Below are 15,542 nucleotides of genomic sequence, written 5' to 3'. Positions count from 1 at the left end.
TGAAAACAAAGAAATACTCTGAATACTATGAATAAAATTGTACCATTAAAAACAAACCTAGAGGACTTCCCTGGAGGTCCAGTGGTTAAGACCCTGCGCTTCCACTGCAGGGGACACAGGTTCAATCCCTGGTTAGGGAACTAAGATCCCCCATGCTGCTTCACACGGCCAAAAAAACCACCAAAAAACAAACCAACCTAGAAAGTGACTTCTGATGCACCCCTCAGTTGCTTCCCCAGGTGTTTAGGGGAAGACAGGATCACTAGTCAGCCAGTTTAATAAGCAGCAAATCATTATTAGTTATGTAAGTGTGGCCTGAGTGATCACAGAGCTAAAATAAACTCACACATTTTAGGGTTAACTTCTAACACTATAACCCTGCTGAAATGCCCTACCCCAAAGCACATGATGCCAACATGGATATGTGTATACAAAGATAATTTTCAAAAGAACCTGTCCAAATGCATTTCTCCTCAGTTGATGACCTTTATTCTTTCAAATGCTGACAGGGCACATTCTAGTGTCCAGGACACCACACTAGAGACCATAAATCAAGCTCTGATCCTGCCTTATTTTGTGGCCTTGGCTGAACCATTCACTGAAGCCCAGTTATGTGGATATTACCGACCCTCCCGACAAGCAAAGGAAGGTATGACACTTTAATGTTGTTTGTAACTATAACTTATCTTTTCATCCTTAACTTATAGAGACACAATTTTCAACCAGACTCGTGTCAGGCTAGCAGAAGAAAAACCAGCCATGCTTAGCCTACAGGCACATGGTGAAAATACAGTCAGTCCATGGCCTTGTGATCCGCCGCAAGCAAGTGTGGGGTGAGGCCCCAGACCGGTACCAGAGTGAACAAAGCTGGATTGTGTAGAAAACTAACAGAAAGCTGAGAATCTAACTTCAAAAGCCATGGTGTCATATTAGAGGGTTTTGAAGTCAGACCCCAAGGCCAAATCAGTTAAAAGACCTGACTTAAGGAATCTTTTATGAAACATTTCCTTAACAAATCTGAGGGTGTTTGTTCCTTGGAAACAGGCCCTTTCTGACCCAACAGAACAAAGTGAAATGACAGATTTATTGGGTACTTTGAATCTGTCATGCAAATAGCTCCATCCCAGTACTGGGGCCACCCTCAGGGAAAGAAACTGTTACCAATATGTAGATTTATACTAGCAAACAACGGAATTTTCTACCCTAATAAAATTTAATGAGCTTTTAGTTGTATGTGCTTAAATGTTACCAGTTCTGTTAGAGACAGTGATCCTGTCTTCTAGCTGCTTCCACAATCTTAAAAAACAACCAAAAAAAAAAAAAAAAAACCACTGCCGAGACACAGACAACAAATAATAGGGCAAAACCAAACCCTACACTTCCCTTTTGCCTCTTAAATTGCCAACTACTTTCTTACATACACACGTCCATCCTATACATGCTCTTGTGCTCTTGTACAGTATAGGGAATCTCATAAAAAGCCATCTGATGTCTTTTAATTCAGTTCCCACTAATACCAGTTGCCTCTAGATGGAGATCTAAGAGAGATTAAAACTCAGATACATTAAGAATATACATATATAAATGTAGTTTACTAGTAGCTCACCAGAGAGACTAAAGAAACAGGAAAAGAACAGGTTAGAATTTACCCATTTTTAACAACACCGAGAAGAACCCATTCTTGTGATACGAAGATGAATAAAGGCACCTTTCTATTTCTGTTTTATCATCTAAACTTGGAAGTTTAAAGATTAAGAAAATTTTCTGGAGCAATGCTAGAATAGCAGTCTGTCTGGGAGAAAATATTTGCAAACGATGAGACCGACAAGGGCTTTATTTCCAAAATATACAAATAGCTCATAAACTCAATAACAAAAAACCAAACAACCCAATCAAAGAGTGGGCAGAAGACCTAAAAAAACATTTCTCCAAAGAAGACATACAGATGACCAACAGACACATGAAAAGACGCTCAACATCGCTAATTATTAAAGAAATGCAAGTCAAAACCACAATGAGGTATTGCCTCACACGGGTCAGAAGGGCCGTCATTAAAAAGTCTACAAATAACAAATGCTGTAGAGGGTGTGGAGAAAAGGGAACTCTCTTACACTGTTGGTGGGAATGTAAATTGGTGCAGCCACTATGGAAAACAGTATAGAGGTTCATTAAAAAACTGAAAGTAGAGTTGCCATATGATCCAGCAATCCCACTCCTGGGCATATACCCAGAGAAAACTCTAATTCGAAAAGATACATACACCCCAATGTTCACAGCAGCACTATTTACAATAGCCAAGACATGGAAGCAACCTAAATGTCCACTGATAGATGAATGGATAAAGCAGATGCGGTATATATATACAATGAATACTACTCAGCCATACTGCATGGATCTAGAGATTATCATACTAAGTGAAGTTAGACAGAAAAAGACAAATATGATATCACTTACACGTGGAATCTAAAATATGATACAAATGAACTTATTTACAAAGCAGAAACAGATTCACAGACATAGAAAACAAACTTAAGGTTACCAAAGGGGAAAGGGGATGCGGAAGGGATAAATTAGGAGTTTGGGATTAGCAGATAAAAACTACTATGTATAAAATAGATAAGCAACAAGGTCCTACTATATAGCACAGGGAACTATATTCAATATCTTGTCATAAACCATAATGGAAAAGAACATGAAAAAGAATATATACACATATATAACCAAACACACACACACACACACACACACACACACACGTATAACTGAATCAAGTTGCTATACACCAGAAACGAACACACATTGTAAATCAACTATACTTCAATCAAAAAAACAAAGGAATAGCAGTCTGTCTTTCCCTATACTAATCAGAAAAGACAGATCCAGATGGATGGGATACTGTGGTGACAACTAGAGCACAACTACTTGTCATTCTTCCTCTACCAGATCCTCTTCAAGCCCAAACCATACTTTGCTTGACTAGAACTGTGATGAAAACAAAAGCTTGTGCACTCTTAGTAAGCTAGGTAACAACTACCTTTGAGAATAGAAAACTGCTCCTCAAATATACTCTGGGACTCCATTCCAAAAACCACTAAAGGCTGAGTTCTAGGAAAGCTGAACATAGTTAGACTGATTATTGTATTTACTATTCTAATTTTTCCTCAGTAGTTCTTTTATAAAATTAATCTATGTACACAAAACTTTGTATTCTGTTTTTGCCCCCTTTGCCATCTGAGTAGTTTTTTCATGTCTTTAAGGTTGTACAAAAATCCCATTTTTAGTGACTTGACTCTCTATCATATGGGTATACTACAACATAGTCATTTCCCTAATGATGGGCATTTAGACAGTTTCCAGGTTTTTATTTTTATCATCACAAAAAATATGGTGATGTCTATCCCTATATATAAGTCTACATCTGATTATTTCCTTGGGATAGATTCTTAAGCAGAATTATTAAACGAAATTTTCAAAGGCTCTACTAAGCTCCCTTCCAGAAAGGTCACAATTTGCATCCACCCCCAGGCCCCCACCCCACACCACCACAGCAACATTAAGCATTCTCTCTCTCTCTAAAAAATCTTTGTATGTTAACGAGTTATAAGTTGTCTTGTTCCCACATGTTTACTGGCCATCTGAATCCCTGTGATGTGTTTTGGTGTCCTTTGCCCATTTTTCTATGCTGAGTTAGCGTTACTTAGATGTACACTTCTCTTACATAAGTATGTTAACTCTCTCTCCGGCATATTGTATAGTACCCACGCCCCCAATTTTATCTCTTTTCTCTTTGTTTTATTTTTGATCTTAGCAAATTTATTCTCAATTGACTGATTTGTATTGGCACTGGCCTATTTCTTTAGGCTGAAGAGTACCCAGCACACAGTTGTCCTTTGAGGCATATTCTCAAGTTTTACTTAAAATCAAATACAAGAGAAGCTGAGCAGGACTATTTTTAAGGATAAGAAGAAATGAACCCCGTTCATGGTACCCAACATTTATACAGGACTGTTAATAGAAAACAAGTCTTCCATGAGACTAGAGTTTATAAAATAGCTTACTTCTCATCAAAATAAATAGCCACCTGGTATTAAAACATATTTCATATGCCCAAGGTTAAAAGGCTAATTTTCATCAGTATTAAGGAATGATTTATATTAAAAAGCTAATTTTGAAGCAACAGTTTAAATTTTAGGAAGGACTCATTTTTGGGGGTGGAGGCACACTGATTACAGAGTGACAAAATCAAAACTAAAAATAAGGCTTGCTTTATAATCCATATTTTAAAAATCTCTTAAAAGTAAGTCACAAAACTTTGAAGGGGGCTAAATTTCTAGGCAATAGATAAAACTATTTTCTGTGATGAAATTTTTTAAATTTATTTTTTATTGAAGTATAATGTACAATATTGTATAAGTTACAGGTGTACAGAACAGTGATTAACAATTTTTAAAGGTTATACTCCATTTATAGTTATTATAAAATATTGGCTATATTCCCTGTGTTATACAATATATCCTTGTAATTTATTTTATACATAGTACTTTGTACCTCTTAATTCCCTATCCCTATATTACCCCTCTCCCTTCCCTCTCCCTACTGGTAACCACTAGTTTGTTCTCTACATCTGTGAGTCTGCTTCTTTTTTGTTATATTCACTAGTTTGCTGTATTTTTCAGATTCCACATATAAGTGATATCATACAGTATTTGTCTTTCATCTTTCTCTGACATATTTCACTTAGTATAATACCCTCCAAGTCCATTCCTATTGTTGCAAATGACAAAATTTCACTGTATTTATTTTATATTTATTATTATTAATTTTCTTGCGGTACACGGGCCTCTCACTGTTGTGGCCTCTCCCTTTGCGGAGCACAGGCTCCGGACGCGCAGGCTCAGCAGCCATGGCTCACGGGCCCAGCCGCTCTGCGGCATGTGGGATCTTCCCGGACCGGGGCACGAACCCGTGTCCCCTGCATCGGCAGGCGGACTCTCAACCACTGCGCGACCAGGGAAGCCCCAAATTTCATTTTTTTTATGACTGAGTAGCATTCCCGAGTGTGTGTGTGTGTGTGTGTATTTTTTTTTTCACCACATCTTAAGCCCTTCATCTGTTGATGGACACTTAGGTTGCTTGCATATCTTGGCAATGGTAAATAGTGCTGCTACGAACAGTGGGGTGCCTTATCTTTTCAAATTAGTGTTTTATGGATATACACCCAGGTAGAATTGCTGGGTCATACAGTAGTTCCATTTTTAGTTTTTTAAGAAACTTCCATACTGTTTTACAATTCATATATATTTTATGTGTTGCAATTCATGGTCGTTATTATCATTACTTAAGCTCAAATCATTCCATCATTGGCCAGTGGGAACCTCTGCAAGTTGGCTCTGAGTATTTTTGACGTGACCCTGTAGTTCTTGAAAGCTTCCTTGTTATCTGTAATGACAAGATTGTCCAGGCTCTTTTTGTACGTTTCCTACCTCACACCTGAAATCAGCCTGTTCTACGAGAACCAGAAGCCCTGGTTTCTTGAAATACTATTTCAAGACCACGGTCTGAGCACTAGGGGTATTCAGAGGTACCTGGGTTCATCAGTGTATCTAGAGCTTTTCAGTAGAAAGATATAGATACACACATTTGTTTTTAAAATGTTTCATGTGTTCATACTGACATTTTCCATTCAAATATCAAGACTACAAATTTCAAGTCTCCTTTCTTTCATATAAGAATTCTGATTCTCGAGAACACAGTGGATGATAGGATTAGACTGTCTCGTAAGTATTCACTTGATTTATCCCACATTACAGTCTCAGGATAACAATGCTGATACTATCACCAACTACTATGATTACTGAAAACAGTCAAACATTTTTTTGCAAATGTTATCCCCATTCCCTTTCCTTTTTAAAAAATATAGTTGTGGGCTTCCCTGGTGACGCAGTGGTTGAGAGTCCGCCTGCTGATGCAGGGGACATGGGTTCGTGCCCCGGTCCGGGAAGATCCCACATGACGCGGAGCAGCTGAGCCCGTGAGCCATGGCCACTGAGCCTGCGAGCCATGGCCACTGAGCCTGCGCATCTGGAGCCTGTGCTCCGCATCAGGAGAGGCCACAACAGTGAGAGGCCCGTGTACTGCAAAAAAAAATAAAAAATATAGTTCTTTTGTATCTGTAGTGTCAGAGCGTATGACCATGACATATGATGCTCTCTCCTTATTCCTCCTTAAGTCTGAATTCTATAGGCAACTGCATCTTCAGTGCTCACCACCGGTCCATATGTCTATGTGTCTTCAATCATTTTGGCTGTCTAAGGAAGGGCTCAGAGGAACAGTATTCTCTGGGTTCTTGTGCTTCTGTTTGTACTTACAAGAGCACTCAGACAGCCTAATCCTAATTCTCAGAGAGTCACTAGAAAGATATGCTAGCAAGACAGCACTTGTGTTAAGAGCAAACAGGTATTCCTTGCCAATTACTGGCTTCAAACCATGAGGCTCAGGCTACTAATGAAATTTTCTTAGCTCAGGGAAGGACAGATGTGGGCTTCCTGTCCCCCAGAGCTGACAGCCATTCAGTACTGAAAAGTACTGCTGTGATTCCAGGTATCTTCCGTTTATGTTAACCAGTTTTGATTCTTCCTCATGTTGCTCAATTGCTCTTTGCTCCAGGCAGAATCTTTGCATTATGTTCAAGGGACCTCAGAAGGGTAGTACAATTGAAATTCTCAACTGCATTTAGAGGATGAATCCAAATAAAAAGCTCAAGTAACAGTGCTTCTGGAAAACTGGGTACATACTCATTTTCCGATGAAAAATTTGGATAATTTAGTTAAGGCAATATGGAGCTACGGAATTGTGTGACAAGGAAAGGACAATTAGGAATAAGTCAACCCCAGAAGTTATACCCAGATGATAAAACGGCAGTCACAAAGTCTTTAAAAATTACCCTGGTAGGGCTTTCCTGTTGGCGCAGTGGTTAAGAATCTGCCTGCCAATGCAGGGGACACGAGTTTGAGCCCTGGTCCGGGAAGATCCCACATGCCGCGGAGCAACTAAGCCCGCGTGCCACAACTACAGAAACCCACGCGCCTAGAGCCCGTGCTCCTCAACAAGAAAAGCCACCGCAATGAGAAGCCCGCGCACCACAACGGAGTAGCCTCCGCTTGCCGCAACTAGAGAAAGCCCACGCACAGCAACAAAGACCCAACGCAGCCAAGAAAAAAACTTACACTGGAAGATCTTGGCATGAAATACTACTCCTTTTGCCACCTTTACTTCTGGGGAGAAATGAGCTAAGTGGGTCAGTGTATTAGTTTTCTATCATGGCTGTGACAAATTATCACAAATTTAACAGATTAAACAATGGAAATTTATTAATTTATAGTTCTGCAGAAGTCAATACAGGTCTCACTGAGCTAAAATCAAGGTATCATCACGGCTGCATTCCGTCCTGGAGGTTCTAGGGGAGAATCTGTTTCCTTGCTCTTTCTAGCTTCTAGAAGCTGCCTACATTCCTTGGCTCATGGCCCACTTCCTCCATCTTCAAAGCCAACAATGTTACATCTCTCTGTGCCTTTCTTCTGAAGGTAGTGACTCTCTGTCTCTTCCATTTTTAAAGAATCCTTGTGGTTACACTGGGCCTACTCAGATCATCCAGGATAATTTCCCTACTTTAAGGTCAGCTGATTAGCAACCTTAATCCCAACTTCAAATTTACCCTTCACTTTGTAACCTAAGACCTTCACAGGTTCCAGGAATAGGAGTGGACATGCTGGAGGGGGAAGTCATTCCGCCTACCGCAGGCAGTGACTCCTCTCCCACACCATGTTTCAAAAATGGCACAGATGCACTAAAAGTTTCTGTGCTTAGGAGAATGGACCTTAAGTGTCCACTGGATTTGGTACATCTTACTCTACAAACTGGGTGGATATCTAACTAACCCAAATGATTTCACAATATTACCCCCTCTCATAACTTAAGGAGTTAAAGTAGGGATTCTAATGTGGGGTCCATGAGCCACAGAATTGAGAATCGGGCCTATGAATTTAAATGGGAATAAAATTACAATTTACTTTTCACTAACCTCTAACTGAAATTCAGCATTTTCTTCAATTATAAAGACAGGCAACAAACCATGAGTAGTAGCAGTACCTGAGACATAGCTAATAAAAATTAGATATTTTTATTTGATATTACAGTTATTACAGATCTTAAAATATCATTTATGCTCATCTCAATTTAAAAATCACGGTATTAAACCTATCCCTAGATACTATTTAAAGCATTTTTTTAAAAAGCATATAACATAAAATTATTCTAACGTTTTGATAATTGCATTTCAGTATAACTGGTTTCCTTTGTAATATTATGTATTTTATACATTTAAGAACATTATTCTGAGAATGGGTCCACAGACTTCCCTGGACTGCTAATGGGTCCATGACACAAAAAAGGTAGAGAACCTCTGAGCTAGTTCCTCTAGGACTAATGAAAATGGAAAAGGGGGAGCTAGAAGGGTGGGGAAAATAAGCCTGAAACTGACCACTGAGTTAGTAAAGGAAAACCATGAGCAAGTGCAGTAGAGACCTCAAAGTGAAAGGCCATCCATGATCTACCAAAATTTAGCTACAGACATTCTACTGAATCCTCTGGTGTAACTTCCATACCAAATTTTTGGGGTCTCACACTAATATAACTTGGAAGGGCCTGGAACTGAAGAAGGATCAGAGTACTAATGGTGCATTAGCTTCTAAATTGAAAAAGCAGAACAAACCCAGTTCAAATCTGCTCTGAAAGCAAAACAAAGCCCCAGCTGTCCATCTGACTAAGCAAAAGAATACGCCAAAGTTGAGCAACAGACTTTTCCTGGAGATGAGATACTTATGGCTACTTGCTCTAGTAACTATCAACTACTCATGATTTATTTATGACAGCAGTTACTGAAGAGTGCTGAGAAGCTTTGAGGACCAAGGGAGAGAAATTAGAGTGTTCTTTTTCCTCTCCCTTCTCCCAGCCAAATGAATCACAAGTGGCCAAGTCATTAGAGTTACCCTGACATCTGAGTAAGTAAAGGGGCAGCAACTCCCTACAAAACCTAGAAGTCGGATCACAATGTTAGTTGCTTCTCTCATAAGCCCCAAACTCTAATTTTATTTCATTTTAATTTATTTATTATTTTATTTATTTTGGCTGCGTTGGGTCTTCATTGCTGCGTGCAGGTTTTCTCTAGTTGCGGTGAGTGGGGGCTACTCTTCGTTGCGGTGCATGGGCTCTAGGCGCGCAGGTTTCAGTAGTTGTGGCACGTGGGCTCAATAGTTGTGGCTCGAGGGCTCTAGAGCACAGGCTCAGTAGTTGTGGTGCAAGGGCTTAGTTGCTCCGCAGCACGTGGGATCTTCCCAGACCAGGGCTCGAACCCATGTCCCCTGCATTGGCAGGCAGATTCTTAACCACTGTGCCACAGGGAAGCCCCCACAACTCTTATTTTAAATACATTTTAAGTTGGGTTCTTATTAGTCATCTTTAAGTCTTCTCTCATGCCCCTTTCTCCAAAAGTGTTTTGTAACTACTTTTGTTAGCTTCTCCTCCATAACCTTGAAAGCTAGGTTAACTGCTAGTACAAGTCTATGATCAAGAAATCAATGAGTCTATGTACTTCAGGAAAATCTAAACTTATTAGAAGTTTACAATTTGAGCTGAGCATTAAAATGAATCTTTAGACAAAACACCAGTTACTGACTTTTCCAAGAACATCTGTATCAGACCTGTGTGAAGAATGTGTAATTTCAACTTCTGATCTTTTGATTAGATCTGACCACCTGATGTGATGTTAGCTCCAAAAACAAGTGTTTGGGACAATATGCGTATAGAAAATACTACAAACTAGACGGACAGTTACCCATGACTATTTACTAATATTAGTTGTAAATGACTATACCATTAACTAAAGAAACTAAGTATTAAATCTGTTTAAAAATACTGTTGCATAGATTAACTTTAAGAAGTCTGATTAGGGAACTTCCTTGGTGGTGCAGTGATGAAGAATCTGCCTGCCAATGCAGGGGACACGGGTTCAAGCCCTGGCCCAGGAAGCTCCTACATGCCGTGGAGCAGCTAAGCCCGTGTGCCACAACTACTGAGCCTGCGAGCCACAACTACTGAAGCCCGCACGCTTAGAGCCCGTGCTCCACAACAAGAGAAGCCACAGCAATGAGAAGCCTGCGCACCGCAACAAAGAGTAGCCCTTGCTCACCACAACTAGAGAAAGCCCGTGCGCAGTAACAAAAGATTCAACACAGCCATAAATAAATAAATTTATTTTTTTTTAAAAAAAAGAAGTCTGATTAGGAACAGAGAAAGGACAGTATCAAGAAACTTACTGAAGACATGTTATACCTTTGGGAATAGCCACCACGCATTTTGCAGAACAGAGAATTAAAATCTTAGCCAGTTAAACTATCAATTTCCTTAGAGCTTTTAATGAAATTACCAACTTATATCCAGATCTAAAAAAGTTATCCTATAAGCACTCAAAAGGAAATAAACTGGTCTTAAAAAAGAGCTGAGATAACATTGTAAAATGGTGCAACTGCTATGGAAAACAGTATGGAGGTTCCTCAAAAACTTAAAAATAGAACTACCTTATGATCCAGCAATCCCACTTCCGAGTATATATGCAAAAGAACTGAAAGCAGGGTCTCAAAGAGATATTTGCATACCCATAGCAGCACTACTCATAGAGCCAAAAGGCAGAAGTAACCTACATGTCCACTGAAGGACGTATGGATAAACGAAATGTGGTATATACATTTGATGGAATATTATTCAGCCTTAAAAAGGAAGGAAATTATGATACATGCTACAACATGGATGAATCTTGAGGATACTGTGCTAAGTGAAATAAACCAGTCACAAAAAAGACAAATACTGTATGAGTCCACTTTATGAGGTTATCTAAAGCAGTCAAATTCATAGAAACAGAAAGTAGAATGGTGGCTACCAGGGGCCCAGGGGAGGGGGATAAGGAGAGTTGTTATTTAACGCAGGAGATCTGTTTCACACAAATGTGAGTATACTTAGCACTACTGAACTGTACAATTTAAAATGGTTATGATGATAAATTTTGTTGTGTGTTTTATACCACAATTTAAAAAAAGCTGATTTGTTTTCCCCTCAGGATACATGTTATATTGATCATAGATGTAGGACTGGATTCTAAAAATACCATGCCCTTTTCTGTCTAAATGTTAATATGTAACTTATGTTTATATAATTCCCTATAGTCCATAAAACATTGTCAATCAGAAGCCAATTGCTATCCTTGACTTTTGACTACCAATAAAGGCTAGTGACATTGTTCTTTAAACACCAGTGGAAATATGTAAATAAGTCTTGATTAACCAAAGACAATTTTTTCAATATGTGACTTTTCATTTTCAAGTCCCCTGCTATTTTGTCTTTATCCTATTCTTTTTTTCTAGCCATTTCTCTAATTACAAGGGTTTCAATTCAAGAATAAGAGTGGTGAGAAAAAAAAAATCTAATTGGTATAATATATCATCAAATGAAGAAGTTACCAGATTTGGCCAAAACCTGAACCAAGGATATCATTAATCTATGTTTCCCTCCTTTTTCTCAGCATGAGAAAGGACACCACAGTTCTCCTCTTTTATTCAGAGGGCAAATCTAATGGTGGTCCTGGCATACTGCTAAAGAGATGAGCATATACGAGCTTCTGGGAAGGCAGATAAAGAACTTGCTTCAATTTTACCTTTCCGGTTTAGAAGTATGCAAATAAGACCAGTGAGGTCAAATGAGATGTAAAAACATGTATGCTATTTAGTGTTTTTAACATAACAATTTTAAGAATTAGAAGAACCGAAAAGGGGCTCTAATTTAGTCTCTCTTTTTACTAAGGGAAAAATTAATCCTATCCTAGAACTAAGAAAGTTTTAACTAAATAGATACATATCTGGATTCAGGTCCAATCAAAGATTCAGATAATATATTTAAAATTTTAGACCTTTTTATTCACAGGTCCACAAAGTAAGAGGCATAAAGAAGATAAGGTCTTGAGTATTCTTAAGAACCAGACTTTCCACAAACTGGTTTTCAGGCTTAAAGCAATGATTTCAGATTTGTTTTAATAATCCTTTTAACTCCAGTCTATCCCATTCAAATAACTGGTTTGTAGATCCTAAAATGCATATCAGGGGCTGCTCTTTCCATTAAAAATCAAATCATATTTTTATTACCATATTAAGAAAGCCTCTTGGGCTCTAAAAGAGAGCAGATGGGATGATTAACAGCAGCAGCTGTTACATCAATGTCCAGGAAATTACATGCATACCAAAAATGAGTTTTAAACTTTATATGCCTCAGCTTCTCAATTCTTTAATATTCCTCTCTTTGCCTCCAACATGCAACAAAACCTAGTATGAAGATAAACTTAAATCAGTAGGATGCTACTGAAGTCATTAAGTGCCTACTTTGATGGATTTTAATCAAATCAATCTTATTACCAGTTTGATTTTGATAAATTACATTAACCATTTTTAGGATTAATTAATTTAACTTTTCTAATTCATTATTAGATTTTGTGGGTTTTTTGATTCTTTGAGTAATTCTAGTTTACAAAATGCTCAACTGTTCTAAGTGTTTTACAGGTATTCTAATTTAATCCTCACAATAATGGTGGAGGTAAATACTATTACTATTCACATTTTACAGGTGAGGAAACTGTACAGAGTAAATAAGTACCCTTCCCAAGGTTAAGCCAGCAAGTAACAGAGCCTGGATTTAAACCAGGCTTCAAAGCCCACTTTCTTAATTACTTTATTCTTCAATCTTGTTCCTTAAGATACAGAAGCACTGCAATCCATCTTCTCACACTGGCTCACAACTAAAGCATTTATTGTAATATAATTTGTATTGACTATTTAATAAAAAAGTCACAGCCTAACTAGTGAGGAATCAGAAATGGCTTTCTGAAGATTAACATCAAGACAAGCTGCTAAAAAATGGCTTACAGGTGGCATTTTAGTTCCCTCAGCAACTCAATTTTCCTGGATCAAAATCTAAATAAAAATAATTTGGCTTTCTGTGGTAGAACAAGTTCATTCTGACCCCCTCCTCCTCCCCTTAGATGGAAATTAGGCAAAGTATTTTCACTATCTTAGGAGACAAGTATGGATGCCTCTGGGAAGTAATCTGGTGAGACCAATCAAATCACAACCTCTTGAACTTACTTAGAGAACTTTAGAAAATAACAACTCATCCTTCTAGGGTCCTTTTTGAAAAATAAATCATCATTTACCAATGTGACCAATTGCTTTCAGAGCCAGAGTCTCTGTTTTCAGATGTTCAGTCTGACTACCATCTCAGCAGTTATCAACAGTCGCTGTTCTGCATGGCTTATGAGGGAATTACTAAAGGAATAGACAAAAGATTTGTTTTAAATGGGATACAGAACTAAATTAGCAACAAGAGTTATTTCTCAGAATAACAGAGACTTCATTTGACAGTCTGAGCTGTTATATAAGCATCAGCAAACACTTTTGGAGCTGGGATTATGGACTTAATTCCTAAATACAGTACACGGAAAAATCTAATGATTATCACAGAAGGCATTGCCAAGAAACTTAACCTTTTTCTGACTTAAAATGAGAGAAGCCTCAAACTTTTTCAGACACATGCTTGCATAAAGAATTTAAAGCTGTTTTATTTAGTCACTCATATACTGAGTAGCTACTATGAAGCTAAGCATTAACCAAGATAGAAAGAAACATAAATTCACTCCTAGCACTGAAGAAGTTTTCAACCTGGAACTAACTGTACCAAATGGTATGAGTCAGTATTCTTATAAAACAGCCCAAAAACATCTCCATTGGTTCCAGAACTGATTATTGATTTCCACATTCCACATATAAAGATGAGTTTTTTTAATACCTAACTCTTAAAAGAAACCCGGATATTACTATGGGAAACACCATTTCCTCGTCTCATTTACAGATTTGCTCCCACTGAGGTACTTAGGCACAAAAAACAGGGACAAAGCTTTCGATCTACGTAGTGGTTTATCTGGCAGGACCTTTTTTTCAACCGACATCTGGCAGGATTTTCCTAGAGATCAAAGGAGTCAAGTTAATTCTCCTAGACTAAGATCCAAAAGGACCTTTAGTAATCACCGGTAAGGATGGAGCTAACGAAAGGATTTGTGGGCAGGTCACTATCTTGGGCAACTCCAGATAACATTATTCATCCTTGGAACAGTAAGGCGAGGTAAAGGAAAGTCTGCACCCCACCCCCTTATCTTGATCTATTAAATCAGCCTGGCAGGAAACCACCAGCAAACCAGCCCCGTGGGTCCGTGGGGCCGCAAGGCAGGGCCAAATGACCGCCTCGGAGGCTCTTCGCTGTCACGGACCTCAGCTGAGAAGCCACCACATCCCTCACTCCTCACCGTCCGCCCAGGGGCGGGGAAGCCGGGCCCTACGTCTCGGTGCTCATCTAGAACCCAAGCCACGACAACTGTCACCAACGTAAGGTCTCGCCGGGCCCACTCTGCCCAGCCTCCCCAACCCTCGCTTAGCGTCGCTTTCCTTTGGGGGCGCCCGCCCGCCTGCCCCGAAGGGTGCGAACTCACGGCATCCGCGGCGCCGGTGAAAATATCCTCCCCCTCGGTGTCGCTGTCCCCGGCCTCTGGTTCTGACCCCCCGACTGCTCCCTCGGACTCCGGCTCCAGGACGGGGAAGGGCGGAGGGAGTCTTCCCGAAGCGCTACAGCCACCACCCCCCGACGCCATCTTCCTCCACCCACGGCGGAAGCCGCAACAACAACTTTATAAAGAGATAGTGCCGCGAGCAAAGCGTTCCAGCGGCTCGAAGAGGTAAGGCCGCTACCAGTCCCGCGGGGCGCGCGGGGCGGGGCCTACGCGCTGGGGGCGGGGCGGGACGACCCGGGGCTCCTGCCCAGCCAATCCAAACCCTTGGTCTCAGGGCTGAGCTCTTAACCTACGGGGCAAAGGGACAGAAAAGGAGGCGCTCGGGGACGTGCTTAAGGGCTCTTTGTGCTCTAGATAGCTCTATCTACCGGGCTTCTTAAGGAGATGAAGAAGCGAGTCTGAAAACCTCTTCGTGCCACCAACCCATGCCAAGCACAGTGGCTACATAGAGCTTCAATAAATATTTTTTAAAATTATTTATATTTTTAATTGTTGCTTTCATTGGGTCTTCGTCGCTCTGCGCAGGCTTTCTCTAGTTGCCGCGAACGGGGTGCTACCCTTTGTTGTGGTGCGTGGGCTTCTCATTGAGGTGGCTTCTCTTGAGGAGCACGGGATCTAGGTGCATGGGCTTCAGTAGTTGTGGCACGCGGTCTCAGTAGTTGTGGCTCGTGGGCTCTAGAGCGCAGGCTCAGTAGTTGTGGTGCACAGGCTTAGTTCCTCCGCAGCATGTGGGATCTTCATGGGCCAGGGCTCAAACCCATGTCCCCTGCATTGGCAGGCGGATTCTTAACCACTGCGCCACCAGGGAAGTCCTCAATAAATATTT

The 15,542-nt window shown here is 40.0% G+C and overlaps 1 protein-coding gene across 2 annotated transcripts in view; it reads right to left on the bottom strand.

Moving 5' to 3' along the window:
• Window positions 1-14,814, bottom strand: part of SNX1 (sorting nexin 1) — a 35,919-nt gene extending 21,105 nt beyond the window's left edge. For both annotated transcript variants that reach the window (XM_082649232.1, XM_082649231.1), the window contains exon 1: window positions 14,639-14,814. In XM_082649232.1, the coding sequence (XP_082505358.1) occupies window positions 14,639-14,797 (159 nt within the window). In that variant the 5' untranslated portion in view covers window positions 14,798-14,814. The remainder of the gene's footprint in view (window positions 1-14,638) is intronic.
• Between the last annotated feature and the right edge of the window lie 728 nt (window positions 14,815-15,542).

Source organism: Grampus griseus (assembly GCF_964374135.1).
Source record: "Grampus griseus genome assembly, chromosome: 2".
In the NCBI taxonomy this organism is placed as follows: Eukaryota; Metazoa; Chordata; class Mammalia; order Artiodactyla; family Delphinidae; genus Grampus; species Grampus griseus.
The sequence above is the reverse complement of the archived record's forward strand: the minus strand, read 5'-3'. Positions and strand labels throughout refer to the sequence as shown.